This window comes from Pseudophryne corroboree, chromosome 4 (assembly GCF_028390025.1).
Source record: "Pseudophryne corroboree isolate aPseCor3 chromosome 4, aPseCor3.hap2, whole genome shotgun sequence".
In the NCBI taxonomy this organism is placed as follows: Eukaryota; Metazoa; Chordata; class Amphibia; order Anura; family Myobatrachidae; genus Pseudophryne; species Pseudophryne corroboree.
Genome location: NC_086447.1, coordinates 771,506,762 through 771,522,343, shown reverse-complemented (window position 1 = coordinate 771,522,343; position 15,582 = coordinate 771,506,762). Strand labels below are relative to the sequence as shown.

The window sequence follows — 15,582 nt, the reverse complement described above, 5'->3', positions numbered from 1 at the left end:
TATATTGCTAACCGTAGAGCATATTAAAGACGCAGTCTTATACATGAGAGATGCACAGAGGGATATTTGCCGGCTGGCATCTAAAATAAGTGCAATGTCCATTTCTGCCAGGAGAGGGTTATGGACTCGGCAGTGGACAGGTGATGCAGATTCTAAAAGGCACATGGAAGTTTTGCCTTATAAGGGTGAGGAGTTGTTCGGGGATGGTCTCTCGGACCTCGTTTCCACAGCAACAGCTGGGATGTCAGCATTTTTACCCCATGTTCCCTCACAGCCAAAGAAAGCACCGTATTATCAGGTACAGTCCTTTCGGCCCCATAAGGGCAAGCGGGTTAAAGGCGCGTCCTTTCTGCCCAGAGGCAGAGGGAAAAAGCTGCAGCATACAGCCAGTTCCCAGGAGCAAAAGTCCTCCCCCGCTTCCTCCAAGTCCGCCGCATGACGCTGGGGCTCCACAGGCGGAGCCAGGTACGGTGGGGGCCCGTCTCAAAAACTTCAACAATCAGTGGGCTCGCTCACGGGTGGATCCCTGGATCCTTCAAGTAGTATCTCAGGGGTACAAGCTGGAATTCGAGACGTCTCCCCCCCCCCCCCCGCCGTTTCCTCAAATCTGCCTTGCCTACAACTCCCTCAGGCAGGGAGGCTGTGTTAGAGGCAATACATAAGCTGTATTCCCAGCAGGTGATAGTCAAGGTGCCCCTCCTTCAACAAGGACGGGGTTACTATTCCACAATGTTTGTGGTACCGAAACCGGACGGTTCGGTGAGACCCATTTTAAATTTGAATCCTTGAACACATATATAAAAAAAATTCAAGTTCAAGATGGAATCGCTCAGGGCGGCTATTGCAAGCCTGGACGAGGGGGATTACATGGTATCACTGGACATCAAGGATGCTTACCTGCATGTCCCCATTTACCATCCTCACCAGGAGTACCTCAGATTTGTGGTTACAGGATTGTCATTACCAATTCCAGACGTTGTCGTTTGGTCTGTCCACGGCACCGAGGGTATTTACCAAGGTAATGGCCGAAATGATGATACTCCTTCGAAAAAAGGGAGTTTTAATTATCCCGTACTTGGAAAATCTCCTTATAAAGGCGAGGTCCAGGGAGCAGTTGTTGGTCGGGGTAGCACTATCTCGGGAGGTGCTACAACAGCACGGTTGGATTCTAAATATTCCAAAGTCGCAGCTGGTCCCTACGACACGTCTACTGTTCCTGGGGATGGTTCTGGACACAGAACAGAAAAAAGTGTTTCTCCCGGAGGAGAAGGCCAAGGAGCTGTCATCTCTAGTCAGAGGCCTCCTAAACCCAAAACAGGTGTCGGTGCATCACTGCACGCGAGTCCTGGGAAAAATGGTAACTTCCTACGAAGCAATTCCATTCGGCAGTTTCCATGCAAGGACTTTTCAGTGGGACCTGTTGGACAAGTGGTCCGGATCGCATCTTCAGATGCATCGGCTGATAACCCTGTCTCCAAGGACCAGGGTGTCTCTGCTGTGGTGGCTGCAAAGTGCTCATCTTCAAGAGGGCCGCAGATTCGGCATACAGGACTGGGTCCTGGTGACCACGGATGCCAGCCTTCGAGGCTGGGGGGCAGTCACACAGGGAAGAAACTTCCAAGGACTATGGTCAAGTCAGGAGACTTCCCTACACATAAATATTCTGGAACTGAGGGCCATTTACAATGCCCTAAGTCAGGCAAAACCCCTGCTTCAAAACCAGCCGGTACTGATCCAGTCAGACAACATCACGGCAGTCGCCCATGTAAACCGACAGGGCGGCACAAGAAGCAGGACGGCGATGGCAGAAGCCACAAGGATTCTCCGATGGGCGGAAAATCACGTGTTCGCACTGTCAGCAGTGTTCATTCCGGGAGTGGACAACTGGGAAGCAGACTTCCTCAGCAGGCACGACCTCCACCCGGGAGAGTGGGGACTTCATCCAGAAGTCTTCCAAATGATTGTAAACCGTTGGGAAAGGCCACAGGTGGACATGATGGCGTCCCGCCTAAACACAAAGCTAGAAAGATATTGCGCCAGGTCGAGAGACCCTCAGGCAATAGCTGTGGACACTCTAGTGACACCGTGGGTGTACCGGTCGGTTTATGTGTTCCCTCCTCTTCCTCTCATACTCAAGGTACTGAGGATAATAAGGAGAAGAGGAGTAAGAACTACACTCATTGTTCCGGATTGGCCAAGAAGAGCTTGGTACCCGGAACTTCAAGAGATGATCTCAGAGGACCCATGGCCTCTGCCGCTCAGACAGGACCTGCTGCAGCAGGGGCCCTGTCTGTTCCAAGACTTACCGCGGCTGCGTTTGGCGGCATGGCGGTTGAACGCCGGATCCTGAAGGAAAAGGGCATTCCGGAGTAAGTCATTCCTACGCTGATTAAAGCTAGGAAAGAAGTGACCGCAAACCATTATCACCGCATTTGGCGAAAATATGTTGCGTGGTGTGAGGCCAGGAAGGCCCCAACGGAGGAATTTCAGCTGGGCCGTTTTCTGCACTTCCTACAGTCAGGGGTGACTATGGGCCTAAAATTGGGTTCCATTAAGGTCCAGATTTCGGCTCTGTCGATTTTCTTCCAGAGAGAACTGGCTTCACTACCTGAAGTTCAGACATTTGTTAAGGGAGTGCTGCATATTCAGCCCCCTTTTGTGCCTCCAGTGGCACCTTGGGATCTCAACGTGGTGTTGGATTTCCTAAAGTCACATTGGTTTGAGCCACTTAAAACCGTGGAATTAAAATATCTCACGTGGAAAGTGGTCATGCTGTTGGCCTTGGCTTCGGCCAGGCGTGTGTCAGAATTGGCGGCTTTGTCATGTAAAAGCCCTTATCTGATTTTCCATATGGATGGGGCAGAATTGAGGACTCGTCCCCAGTTTCTCCCTAAGGGGGTATCAGCCTTTCATTTGAACCAACCTATCGTGGTGCCATCCCAAGTGCGGATTGTCTGCAATACTTGTATATAGTTATTGTTTAACTAAAGGGTTATTGTTGAGCCATCTGTTGAGAGGCTCAGTTATTGTTCATACTGTTAACTGGGTATAGTATCACGAGTTATACGGTGTGATTGGTGTGGCTGGTATGAGTCTTACTCGGGATTCAAAATCCTTCCTTATTGTGTCAGCTCTTCCGGGCACAGTATCCTAACTGAGGTCTGGAGGAGGGTCATAGAGGGAGGAGCCAGTGCACACCAGGTGGTAGTCCTAAAGCTTTCTTTAGTTGTGCCCAGTCTCCTGCGGAGCCGTTATTCCCCATGGTCCTTACGGAGTCCCAGCATCCACTACGGACTACGAGAAATAGATTTACCGGTGAGTAAAATCTTATTTTTTTGCCTTATATTCCCTCGCAGCCTAAGAAAGCGCCACATTATCAGATGCAGTCCTTTCGGTCACAGAGAAACAAGAAAGTACGAGGTGCGTCCTTTCTTGCCAGAGGTAAGGGCAGAGGAAAGAAGCTGCACAACACAGCTAGTTCCCAGGAACAGAAGTACTCCCCGGCCTCTACGAAATCCACCGCTTGACGCTGGGGCTCCGATACGGGAGTCCGCCCCAGTGGGGGCACGTCTTCGACTTTTCAGCCACATCTGGGTTCACTCACAGGTGGATTCCTGGGCAGTAGAAATTGTTTCTCAGGGTTACAAGCTGGAATTCGAAGAGGTGCCTCCTCGCCTGTTTTTCAAATCGGCCCTGCCAGCTTCTCCCTCAGAAAGGGAGTTAGTGTTAAATGCAATTCACAAATTGTATCTTCAACAGGTGGTGGTCAAGGTTCCCCTACTGCAACAAGGGGGGGGATATTACTCAACCCTGTTTGTAGTCCCGAAACCGGACGGTTCGGTCAGACCCATTTTAAATTAAAAATCCGTGAACCTATACTTGAAAAGGTTCAAGTTCAAGATGGAATCACTCAGAGCGGTCATCGCCAGCCTGGAAGGGGGGGATTTTATGGTATCCCTAGACATAAAGGATGCATGCCTTCATGTTCCAATATATCCACCTCATCAGGCTTACCTGAGATTTGCGGTACAGGATTGTCATTACCAATTTCAGACGTTGCCGTTTGGGCTTTCCACGGCCCAGAGGATTTTCACCAATGGCGGAAATGATGGTGCTCCTGCGCAAGCAGGGGGTGACAATTATCCCGTACTTGGACGATCTCCTCATAAAAGCGAGATCAAGAGAGCAGTTACTGAGCAGCGTGTCACTTTCACGGAGAGTGTTACAGCAACACGGCTGGATTCTCAATATCCCGAAGTCGCAGCTGGTTCCTACGACTCGTCTGACCTTCTTAGGCATGATTCTGGATACGGACCAGAAAAGGGGTTATCTTCCAACGGAAAAGGCTCAAGAACTCATGATTCTGGTCAGGAACCTATTGAAACCAAAACAGGTGTCAGTGCATCACTGCACTCGAGTCCTGGGAAAGATGGTGGCATCTTACGAGGCCATTCCGTTCGGCAGGTTCCATGTGAGGACCTTCCAATGGGACCTACTGGACCAGTGGTCCGGGTCACATCTACAGATTCATCGGTTGATCACACTGTCCCCCAGGGCCAGGGTATCTCTCCTGTGGTGGCTGCAGAGTGCTCACCTTCTAGAGGGCCGCAGGTTCGGCATTCAGGACTGGGTTCTGGTGACCACGGACGCGAGCCTCCGAGGTTGGGGAGCAGTCACACAAGGAAGAAACTTCCAGGGTCTTTGGTCAAGTCAAGAAACTTGTCTTCACATCAACGTCCTGGAGCTGAGGGCCATATACAACGGCCTTCGTCAAGCGGAGACCTTGCTTCGCGACTTACCAGTTCTGATCCAGTCAGACAACATCACCGCAGTGGCTCATGTAAACCACCAGGGCGGCACAAGGAGCAGAGTGGCAATGGCGGAAGCCACCAGGATTCTTCGCTGGGCGGAAAATCATGTAAGCGCACTGTCAGCAGTGTTCATTCCGGGAGTGGACAACTGGGAAGCAGACTTCCTCAGCAGACACGACCTGCATCCAGGAGAGTGGGGACTTCATCAGGAAGTCTTCGCACAGATTGCAAGTCAGTGGGGACTGCCCCAAATAGACATGATGGCGTCCCGCCTCAACAAAAAGCTGCAGAGGTATGCGCCTGGTCAAGAGACCCTTAGGCGGTAGCTGTGGAAGCCCCAGTGACACAGTGGGTGTTCCAGTCGGTCTATGTGTTTCCTCCTCTTCCTCTCATCCCAAAGGTGTTGAGAATAATAAGAAAAAGAGGAGTACAGACAATTCTCATTGTTCCAGATTGGCCGCGAAGGGCCTGGTATCCGGATCTGCAGGAGATGCTCACAGAAGATCCGTGGCCTCTTCCTCTAAGACAGGACCTGTTGCAACAGGGGCCCTGTCTGTTCCAAGACTTACCACGGCTGCGTTTGACGGCATGGCGGTTGAACGCCGGATCCTAGCGGAAAAGGGCATTCCGGATGAGGTCATTCCTACTCTGATAAAGGCTAGGAAGGACGTGACAGCTAAACATTATCACCGTATATGGCGAAAATATGTTTCTTGGTGTGAGGCCAGGAATGCTCCTACGGAAGAATTCCATCTGGGCCGTTTCCTTCACTTCCTACAGACTTGAGTGAATTTGGGCCTAAAATTAGGCTCCATTAAGGTTCAGATTTCGGCCTTATCCATTTTCTTTCAAAAAGAATTGGCTTCTCTCCCAGAAGTACAGACTTTTGTGAAGGGAGTGCTGCATATTCAGCCTCCTTTTGTACCTCCGGTGGCGCCTTGGGACCTTAACGTGGTGTTGAGTTTCCTTAAGTCGCACTGGTTTGAACCACTTAAAACGGTGGAGTTAAAATATCTTGCTTGGAAAGTGGTCATGTTGTTAGCCTTGGCTTCGGCTAGGCGAGTGTCGGAATTGGCGGCTTTGTCTCATAAAAGCCCCTATCTAGTTTTCCATATGGATAGAGCAGAATTGCGGACCCGTCCTCAATTTTTGCCTAAGGTGGTGTCATCTTTTCATATGAACCAACCTATTGTGGTGCCTGTGGCTACACAAGACTTGGAGGATTCCGAGTCCCTTGATGTGGTCAGGGCTTTGAAAATTTACGTGGCCAGAACGGCTAGAGTCAGAAAAACAGAAGCACTGTTTGTCCTGTATGCAGCCAACAAGGTTGGCGCTTCTGCTTCAAAGCAGACTATTGCTCGCTGGATCTGTAACACGATTCAGCAGGCACATGCGACGGCTGGATTGCCGTTACTAGAATCGGTCAAGGCCCATTCCACTAGGAAGGTGGGCTCGTCTTGGGCGGCTGCCCGAGGGGTCTCGGCACTACAGCTGTGCCGAGCTGCTACTTGGTCGGGTTCAAACACCTTTGCAAAGTTCTATAAGTTTGATACCCTGGCTGAGGAGGACCTCCTGTTTCCTCAATCGGTGCTGCAGAGTCATCCGCACTCTCCCGCCCGTATGGGAGCTTTGGTATAATCCCCATGGTCCTTACGGAGTCCCCAGCATCCTCTAGGACGTAAGAGAAAATAAGATTTTAAACCTACCGGTAAATCTTTTTCTCGTAGTCCGTAGAGGATGCTGGGCTCCCGTCCCAAGTGCGGACTACTTCTGCAAGACTTGTATATAGTTTTGCTTATATAAGGGTTATGTTATAGTTTTCATCGGTCTCCGACTGATGCTATGTTGTTTTTTTTCATACTGTTAACTGGTTAGTTTATCACAAGTTATACGGTGTGATTGGTGTGGGCTGGTATGAATCTTGCCCTTGGTTTAACAAAAATCCTTTCCTCGTACTGTCCGTCTCCTCTGGGCACAGTTTCTCTAACTGAGGTCTGGAGGAGGGGCATAGAGGGAGGAGCCAGTGCACACCAGATCTAAAGTCTTTCTTAAAGTGCCCATGTCTCCTGCGGAGCCCGTCTATCCCCATGGTCCTTACGGAGTCCCCAGCATTCTCTATGGACTACGAGAAAAAGATTTACCGGTAGGTTTAAAATCTTTTTTTATTCTGTGGATAGAATGTATGGGCTCACATGGCTCCTGTGGGCCTCTGCGTACTTTGGTATGGTGAGACAATCTACTTATACTGAATCGTTTGTCATGTGTCCTCTTGATTTGCAATTTTTGTTGTATATTCTGTATTCTGCCACGTATACCTGCATTTGCTACAGCATTTTCAGTTTGTTTTGTATTTGTATTTATACAAACCTTAAAATCTCAATAAAAAGTTATTGAATAAAAAAAATAAAAATCTCGTCCATCAAAAACAATGGAGTATTTCATATATATATATATATATATATATATATATATATATATATAGCTTATCCAGAAAAAACAGCGGCACTCGAGGATTTAGTGAGAAATACAAACTGTATTCAAAAAAAGTTACAAGAAGCCGACGTTTCGGGGCTTACATGCCCCTTTGTCAAGGTGTATATATATGTGAAAGAAGTGGAATGACACAGCGCCACTTGTGGGGTGGGTTCTCAGTATAGTATATATAAAAAAACAGAATTGCTGATAAAAACACACGTAACCTCTCTAGAAGGTGTCTGCCAACCCTTAAGAATGCAGTACTGGTACAGTCCTGCTGGGAAATGTATAGAAATGGGGGGAATAAGGGTACCGGCGACTTATGTTTTTTAAAAATAATAGTTAAAAATACTTAGAAATAGATTTTAAAAGCCAAAAGATATATAATAAAACAGGCAAGCTTTAATATCACATAAAAGCGTGTTACAACATAAAACGTACTCCAGACTATTAATAAAAACATAAAAACATAAACATAAAAGGTCTTTGTAAAAAGGTAAGGAAGGGAAGAAGTCAGTTGTGACGAAACGCGTTGGGCTCCCTGTGGTGACTCCCTTGCCTATTTTTAAAGAGTTAAGTCAGAACTTCCTTACCTTTTTACAAAGACCTTTTATGTTTATGTTTTTATGTTTTTATTAATAGTCTGGAGTACGTTTTATGTTGTAACACGCTTTTATGTGATATTAAAGCTTGCCTGTTTTATATATCTTTTGGCTTTTAAAATCTATTTCTAAGTATTTTTAACTATTATTTTTAAAAAACATAAGTCGCCGGTACCCTTATTCCCCCCATTTCTATAGGTGTATATATATATATATATAGCAGTCTGGCTGCTTGGTCTAAAACTGCTAAACTGTTGGCTTTCTCATTTGGTCACCTGCATGGGGTGTGAATTGCTTATAATAATTTTATTTATGTAGCGCTCTTTCTCCAATAGGACTCAAGGCACTTAATAGAATGAACATAATACAGTACAAAAACATGAAGTAAAGAAAAGATTTTCATATAATACAGAGAGCATTGAGATACTAAAGGGACATTAAGTGATTGCTTGAGTAAACTGGAAAGTCTTGAGTCTGGGGGTCGCTCGAACTGTTTGGGGAAGCGAGTTCCATAGAGTCGGAGCCGCATGGCTAAAGCTCGACCCCCAAATTAATGATGGGAGATTCTGTGTACTGCTAAAAGTCCTTCATCTACAGTTGAGCAGGGCATTATGGAACCAGAAGCTACTTCAGGTGTCTTGGGGGACATCACATGGCAGTGGCACTGATGACCATGAGTATTCTCCAGGCGAAACTCTGACTTACTGGTGAGAAATGATTTGAACCAGATAAGGACTCTGCCGTCCAGTCCACAGAAATTTGTTTGGTGCTCAATCAGAATCCCATGGTATCAAATGCTGCAGAGAGATTTAGATTGAACAGTCAGTTCTGTCTCTTGCAATCAGAAGATCATGTAACACATACACTGGGGTTGTTTCAGTTCTTTGTCTTCTCTTGAATCCTGATTGGAAAGGATCATAAATATCGTGCGTTTCTAGTTGATCTGAAACAACTTTCTCATTAACTTTTTCTAGAGAAGGAAGGTTTGATACCGGTCTGTAGTTGGTCATGCAGTTGGGATCTAAATTAGGTTTTTTTTTAATATGAGGTCCAACAACTGCTTCCTTTAGGGGTTCAGGAAATGTGCCGGTCTGCGAAGAGCATTGAACTATTTATACAAATACAGGGCCAGTAATGTTTATATACCCTATATTAGAAGTCTTGTTGAGGCTGGTAACTGATCACATGTAGTGGGATGCAACATTCAAGTAATTTCAGCAATGTAGTAACAGCAGTCATAAATAGTACAATCTGAGCAATACACTGCAGAACTTCTAGAAAATGATCAGCGTTCCTTTGAGGTACCCAACGGCCTAACCATTGTCTGGGTAACTTAGACTAAAACTGTAGCAGAGGTAATTACAGCGAAGGTGCTGTAATTCATGGCAACCAGTCTATTTTTATTTTATTTTCTGTATAATGACAATTACAGCATGTTCATGCTATGTCTTAATCCACCTCGTTGGCACAATTGTTTGTTAGTTTTCCTTATTGTGTATAATAGTTCCCTTTTAATTTTATTTGTAAAACAGGGAACAAATTGGTTTCTACGTTTCTGCTGTCCTTGAAAGCTGTACATACTTCACGAGTATCAAATATGTCACAAATAAAGGAGTAACAGAAATAGTAGCCCTTTTTAAATACATTGCAACATGTTAGCATCTGTTAAATGTAACATCATTTGTTTTAATTGTCTTAGATCTATAGCAAAAGAGCTGGCAGATTGGCTCATCAGCAATAATGTTGTGGAACATATTTTTGGACCAAACCTACACATTGAGGTTAGTGTTATTGTTAATGTATGTGTCTGTGCCTGCTGTTTCTTGTGGAACTTGAGCACTACTTTGTGTTTTTAAAACTTTCCCAGATCATCAAACAGTGCCAAGTTATCCTGAATTTTCTAGCTGCAGAAGGTCGCCTGAGCACTCAGCACATAGACTGTATCTGGGCAGCAGCGCAGGTACGGGTCCTCTTCTGTGTAACTTATGTTGGCAAGCAGCTGCCACTATATCGACCAGGCCTGGCCAACCTGTGGCTCTCCAGATGTTGTGAAACTACACATCCCAGCACGCCCTGCCACAGTTTTAGCGTTCCCTAATAGCAAAACTGTGTAAAGGCATGATGGGACTTGTAGTTTTACAACAGCTGGAGAGCCACAGGTTGGCCAGGCCTGATATAAACCATAGGAATGAAAGCTATGCATCTTTGATAACACAATATTGCTGTTGATAATCCTAACACACTTTTTGTTTTTACTTTACTGCAGCTGAAGCATTGTAGTCGCTATATACATGATCTATTTCCTTCATTAATTAAAAACCTGGATCCAGTGCCACTAAGACATCTTCTAAATCTTGTTTCTGGTCTTCATCCCAGCGCACACACAGAGCAGGTAAAGTGAGATGTCTGTGTACTGCTGTGGCTAGTCTCTGCCTGCTCTGTCCCATGTTGTAATTGCCATTCGCCATGGCTCTTGCTGGTTGCTTAGTAACAAAGATACATTTATTGCTTAAAACGTTGATACACTTCTCAGTTGGGTGTACATGAAATGTGTCTGCTGGTCCAGCCAGTAGGCTTTGTTAACACACAGCTGAATGTCTGTAATGTATATTCATACACTGAGTCTGACTGTACAGCTGACGCATGGTCAGTGATGAATGCGTACATAGTTAAAGTCCCATCCATCTTGATAAATGCTTATTAGCAGCAATCGTCTGAGATTGTACATACTGCGATTCTTGGCCAATTAGGTCATAAACACGCTTATTGGTCTTTGTAGTCTCAGCGTGAATGGGCTCCTTTACTACTGTTGTGCTTTACTTATTGTGTTACTCATCACTTTATTACTATGTATGGATGTAGGCAGACCGCTTACTATAGATCAGTGATTTGGGGAAATGCTTTCTTTCTTTTATGTACTTGCTTAAACATCAACAGAGAAACACAGCTGTAATGGTCTTTGTAATTTGGCAAAGTTTAGTAACCGGTTTGAAACTAGTATCTGTTCGGGCTGTACCACGCGGCTGTTTAATCATGAGCCACTACTGTTCACTAATGGGATGTTTTCTTTTTATAGACCTTGTACTTGGCATCAATGCTAATTAAGGCCCTCTGGAACAATGCGCTGGCAGCTAAAGCCCAACTTTCTAAACAAAGCTCCTTTGCTTCATTACTGAATACTAATCTACCAATGGGTAACAAAAAGGGTAAGTCTGTGTTCTGTTACCTGTCTCACCTTCTTATGTGCAGTCTTTACTAACATTCGTATTTACATTGGCACCTGAGCACTAGGATACAACAGTCTCGCAACGGTTTAATGGTTAGAAAACAAACATTCCTTAGCATCTCAGAAAAAAGTAAAATAAAGATATATAGATGGATATATAGATAGTGTGTAGTCTTTTCATTCTGTAACTCAAGAATGACCTTAATCGTCTAGATTGATGTGTTGTGCCTTAGTTGATCTAATTTAGTAATTTGCATAGATTATAGGAGACCGGTGATTTTTAAATGGAGTGTACATAAACAATGTGGCAATGTATGTATTTGTAGGTTCGCCGGCAGCTAGCCCCCAGAGCAGTGACAATAGTGACACTCACCACAGTGGCGGAAGTGACATAGAAATGGATGAACAAATCATGAACCGATCTAAGCATGTACAACAGCGACTGTCAGATACTGAGGTATTGGATCAGTCATTCTGTCTTTACAGTGTGTGGCTGTGAATGGCTGTATGTGGTAAGGTGCCGAACGTTCTGCAGTTTGAACCAATCAAAACATTTTTAAGCAACTTTATGATACTTCATTTTAGTGTTAACGCTTTGTTTTTATGTAATTTATTGTGTAGAAATGTAGGCATTTGATTTGCAAGCACCTGTCATGTATAGGTAGACTACAAAAGACAAAAAAATTGTACTTTGCTAATCACTTTATTATCAGCTAAATTTTGATAATAAGTCTTTGTACTGAGTGCTCCCTTATCATATTATCAGGAATCCATGCAAGGCAGCTCAGATGAAACTGCAAACAGCGGTGAGGATGCCAGCAGTGGACCGGGAAGTAGTAGTGGGCACAGTGATGGGTCAAGCAATGAAGTAAATTCCAGTCATGCCAGTCAGTCTGCAGGCAGCCCAGGCAGTGAGGTGCACTCAGAGGATATAGCAGATATGGAAGCCTTAAAAGAAGAGGATGAGGAAGAGGAGCATTCCCACAACCCATCCAAAAACAACAGAGTAGTCGATCTCCAGAAGAGAAAGATGGAATCACAAGCGGGTATTTGTTTGGGGGAGTCCCAGGGCGCAACGGACATGGGTACATCAAGCAATGGGACATGCAAGGACCTGGTTTTTAATTCGGAGTCTGTTCAACCAGGTGATAACCGCATGCGGATCTTGGATGCCTGCTCCCACGCTGAAGAGCCTGAGCATGATGTGACGGGCGAGATGGATGCTGGCCACATGCAAGGATCTCACGATACCTGCATCGCACGCACTGGCGACTTCCTTGGAGAGGCTATTGGGAATGAGCTGTTTAACTGCAGACGGTTTATTGGGCCCCAGCATCACCATCACCACCACCACCATCATCACCACCATCGCCACCACCACGAGGGGTAGGTCATTGTATGCTTTCATTGCTGTTCAACTGGGGTTTGTTTTAACAGAAAATGCAAAGGGATAACCAACCTAATCACTACACCTGGAGTGCATCTCCCATCATACTCAGACCGCTGCTGTTTTGTATACCTGTATACACCAATATCCTGCTCATCTACAGTGTTTATTAAAACAATTGCATACATCCTGTGTTATAAGACGACTAGCGTTCTGTTTCCGTTACCCTTTTTGTAATTTTTTTGGAATCACAGGGCTCCCTGGGCTCCGTCCTTCTCTATGTAGGAAGCACGATCTCGTATCAGGATGTCAGTTTTGATAAGTTTAACATTTCATTAAGAAAAGTGCAGTCTGTCACGTAGCTTTGTAGTGGAAGCAAGTTAGGCAAATGACGAAGTACATGGTGCAGATATCCAGTCAGGAGCGTCCAACGCAGCGCTGTGTCCAAAGTCTACAGTTCTGATATGTGCTAGTGATGTTATAGGGTCTGTAACTCTTACGGTGGGGTCCAGCAGGAAGGACAATCCGCATTCTGCTAGTGAGGTTACATTGATTGTTTTTAGTTGTATTTGAACTTGGTTCTGCTGGTGAAGTCTCTAAAGCAGGACAGTCTAAGGTATTTAGGGCAATGTTAAATAAAAGGATGTTCATAAACTATACAATATTTGTAGTTACTACGATGCCCCCTCTTACTGTTCTAAGCTGCTGTACATACCATATGCATAGCAGTCTGGATCAGTGGGTTCCAGTCTATAGATGGTGTCCAATTAGACAGTCAGTAAGTCGATCCCATATGGTTGGACACCCACAGAGGGAGACTAGCCTGTGGTGCCGGTATTCCGTCGTTGACATTTCACCGCTAGTTGGGATTCCGGCTCCTGCATTGTGATACCGGGATCCTGACTAGCGGTATTTTAACAACTTCCCTTGGGATCATGTGCAGACTCGGATTGCCACATGTTGCCCATCATTGCTCTGGGTCGTTAATTATCCTCTTCAGTAGTGTTTGCTCTTTTTAGAATTTGGTTTCGGTTACCAATGTTCTATATTCATGAATACATAATTGCCCTGAAATTTTCTACACATTCTCAGTATTCAAAGATTTACCCCGTGTCTCTTGCCTTTTAGGCACATGGTAGATGACATGCTGAGTGCAGATGACGTGAGTTGTAGCAGCTCACAAGTAAGTGCAAAGTCTGAGAAAAACATGGCAGACTTTGATGGAGAAGAATCGGGCTGTGAGGAAGAACTTGTACAAATCAATTCACATGCAGAGCTGACCTCTCACCTGCAGCAGCACCTTCCCAACCTGGCTTCTATCTACCATGAGCATCTGAGCCAAGGCAAGGCTGATTCTAAATAATACAAAGTTGCACATTGTTTACCAGCACCGCGGGTGTTATCAAATGTCAGCATAAACTTATTATACACCACCTTTGTAGTCATTTATTCCCTGAGTTTATTTCATTGCACTAAAATACAGGTGTACATTAAGCATTTCGGAGCTTTAAGTTGGAACAAACTATAAAACAATATAAATAAGCTTGTTTTCATGTTGTGTAAGTTATCACCTGTGAAAGGGAATATCGTTCTATGTCTTTACTTAGAACATCGGCCTTTGACTGGAAACTGCTATCCTGTTAATTAGAAAAGAGCTTTTTCATTTATACAGATGTAGCCGCGCTCATTCAGGCATGGTCACACGTCGCCAGAGCGACTTGGTGCGCTGCGCTTTGATTATTTAGAACCCATGACTATGCAATGTGTAATGCCTATGTATTGCGAATATACACAGCACATCATGTCTAATGAGTCGTACCTGCAGTTGGTTGCAGCCACAACCACTATGGCTACATCTGTACATGGTGAGCCATGAAGTCTGTGCCCTGTATTCAGTTACCTGCGATCAATTATCACAGGTAATTGTGTCGCCAGGGGGATACTCAATTATCCCCGATAAGTCGGCGCGAGCTGGGTCTTATCAGTGATTTTGTTTCACCTGCCTGAGGCAGGCGAAGCAAAATCCCCGAAAACATCCCATTTTCTCTAGCATCCGTAAGGGATATTGGGGACACATTAGTACGATGGGGTATAGACGGGGTCAAAAGGAGCCAGTGCACTTTACATTTTTTCAACTGGGTGTGCTGGCTCCTCCCCTCTATGCCTCCTCCCACAGGCAGTTTCGAAAAAAGTGCCCTCAGGAGAGGATGCACATCACTGCAGCTCCAGAGTTTTCTTCAGTTTTATTTCACAACTTTTGTTATTTTCGGTATGCTGTTTGGGCAACAGCATACCTGCGCCGTGGGAGTTAAGGGAGGGTGGGGGCCTGTCACCGGCCTCGCGAGGTGTCAGAGCCGCTTCCCCGCTGCAGGACCACCGTCCTGAGAGGAGGTTGTTCATTCACCAGGGCACTGTGCCTTAGCTGTCGCAATCACAGCACGCCGCACACCCCTAACCTAAGCCTGACGGTGACAACAGTGGTGAGTTCAGACCGGGGGCCCTGCTAAGGGGGTCCCCCGGTTCATTGTGCGGCTGACTGGCAGGGAAGGCAATTGGGTCCTTCCCAGTATAAAGATATCAGTAGCTCCGGCTCCATTGGGGGAAGGGGGGGGGGATATGGGGTGTGGGCGGAGCTACCTAAGAGCGGGTTCAGCGGCATTTTGGCACCTTCGTCTGCACAGCAGCAGCCTCACACAGCTCCTCCAGACGCTGGGACACGCTGGATCACTGGTACAGGGTGTAACTCAGGGGAAGAGCCGCTATTGTGCACATTCCTACATCCCATTAGGGAAGATAGATATGTAAATACAATGTTTCACTGAGTTACAGCTAGCAGCCTCACTGAGGCTATATAAACTTGGGTGTGCTGGTGCCTTCTCTCTGTCTCCTCTCACATACAGTGAAGCATTATATTGTCTGTATTGTATGTATGTGTTGGTGTATTACTGTCATCATGGTAAACACAAGTTATGCAGTGTGTGTAACACCAGGTTCTCCCCACTTCTGGCTACATTTTTTGTGAACAATGTAGTCAGTCCTTACAAAACATTGAGGAGACTGTGGGGGAGGGTCAAGAGCCTC

At 45.6% G+C, this 15,582-nt stretch overlaps 1 protein-coding gene across 6 annotated transcripts in view; it reads left to right on the top strand.

The window, feature by feature from the left end:
* The window catches only part of USP34 (ubiquitin specific peptidase 34), a 438,538-nt gene that overhangs the window by 108,884 nt on the left and 314,072 nt on the right, over window positions 1–15,582 (top strand). For 5 of the 6 annotated variants that reach the window (XM_063918241.1, XM_063918240.1, XM_063918243.1 and 2 more), the window contains 7 exons: window positions 9,588–9,669; window positions 9,756–9,848; window positions 10,155–10,280; window positions 10,965–11,094; window positions 11,441–11,571; window positions 11,881–12,500; window positions 13,630–13,844. In XM_063918241.1, coding sequence (XP_063774311.1) covers window positions 9,588–9,669; window positions 9,756–9,848; window positions 10,155–10,280; window positions 10,965–11,094; window positions 11,441–11,571; window positions 11,881–12,500; window positions 13,630–13,844 — 1,397 coding nt within the window. The remainder of the gene's footprint in view (window positions 1–9,587; window positions 9,670–9,755; window positions 9,849–10,154; window positions 10,281–10,964; window positions 11,095–11,440; window positions 11,572–11,880; window positions 12,501–13,629; window positions 13,845–15,582) is intronic. The other variant, XM_063918244.1, reaches the window with a different exon arrangement.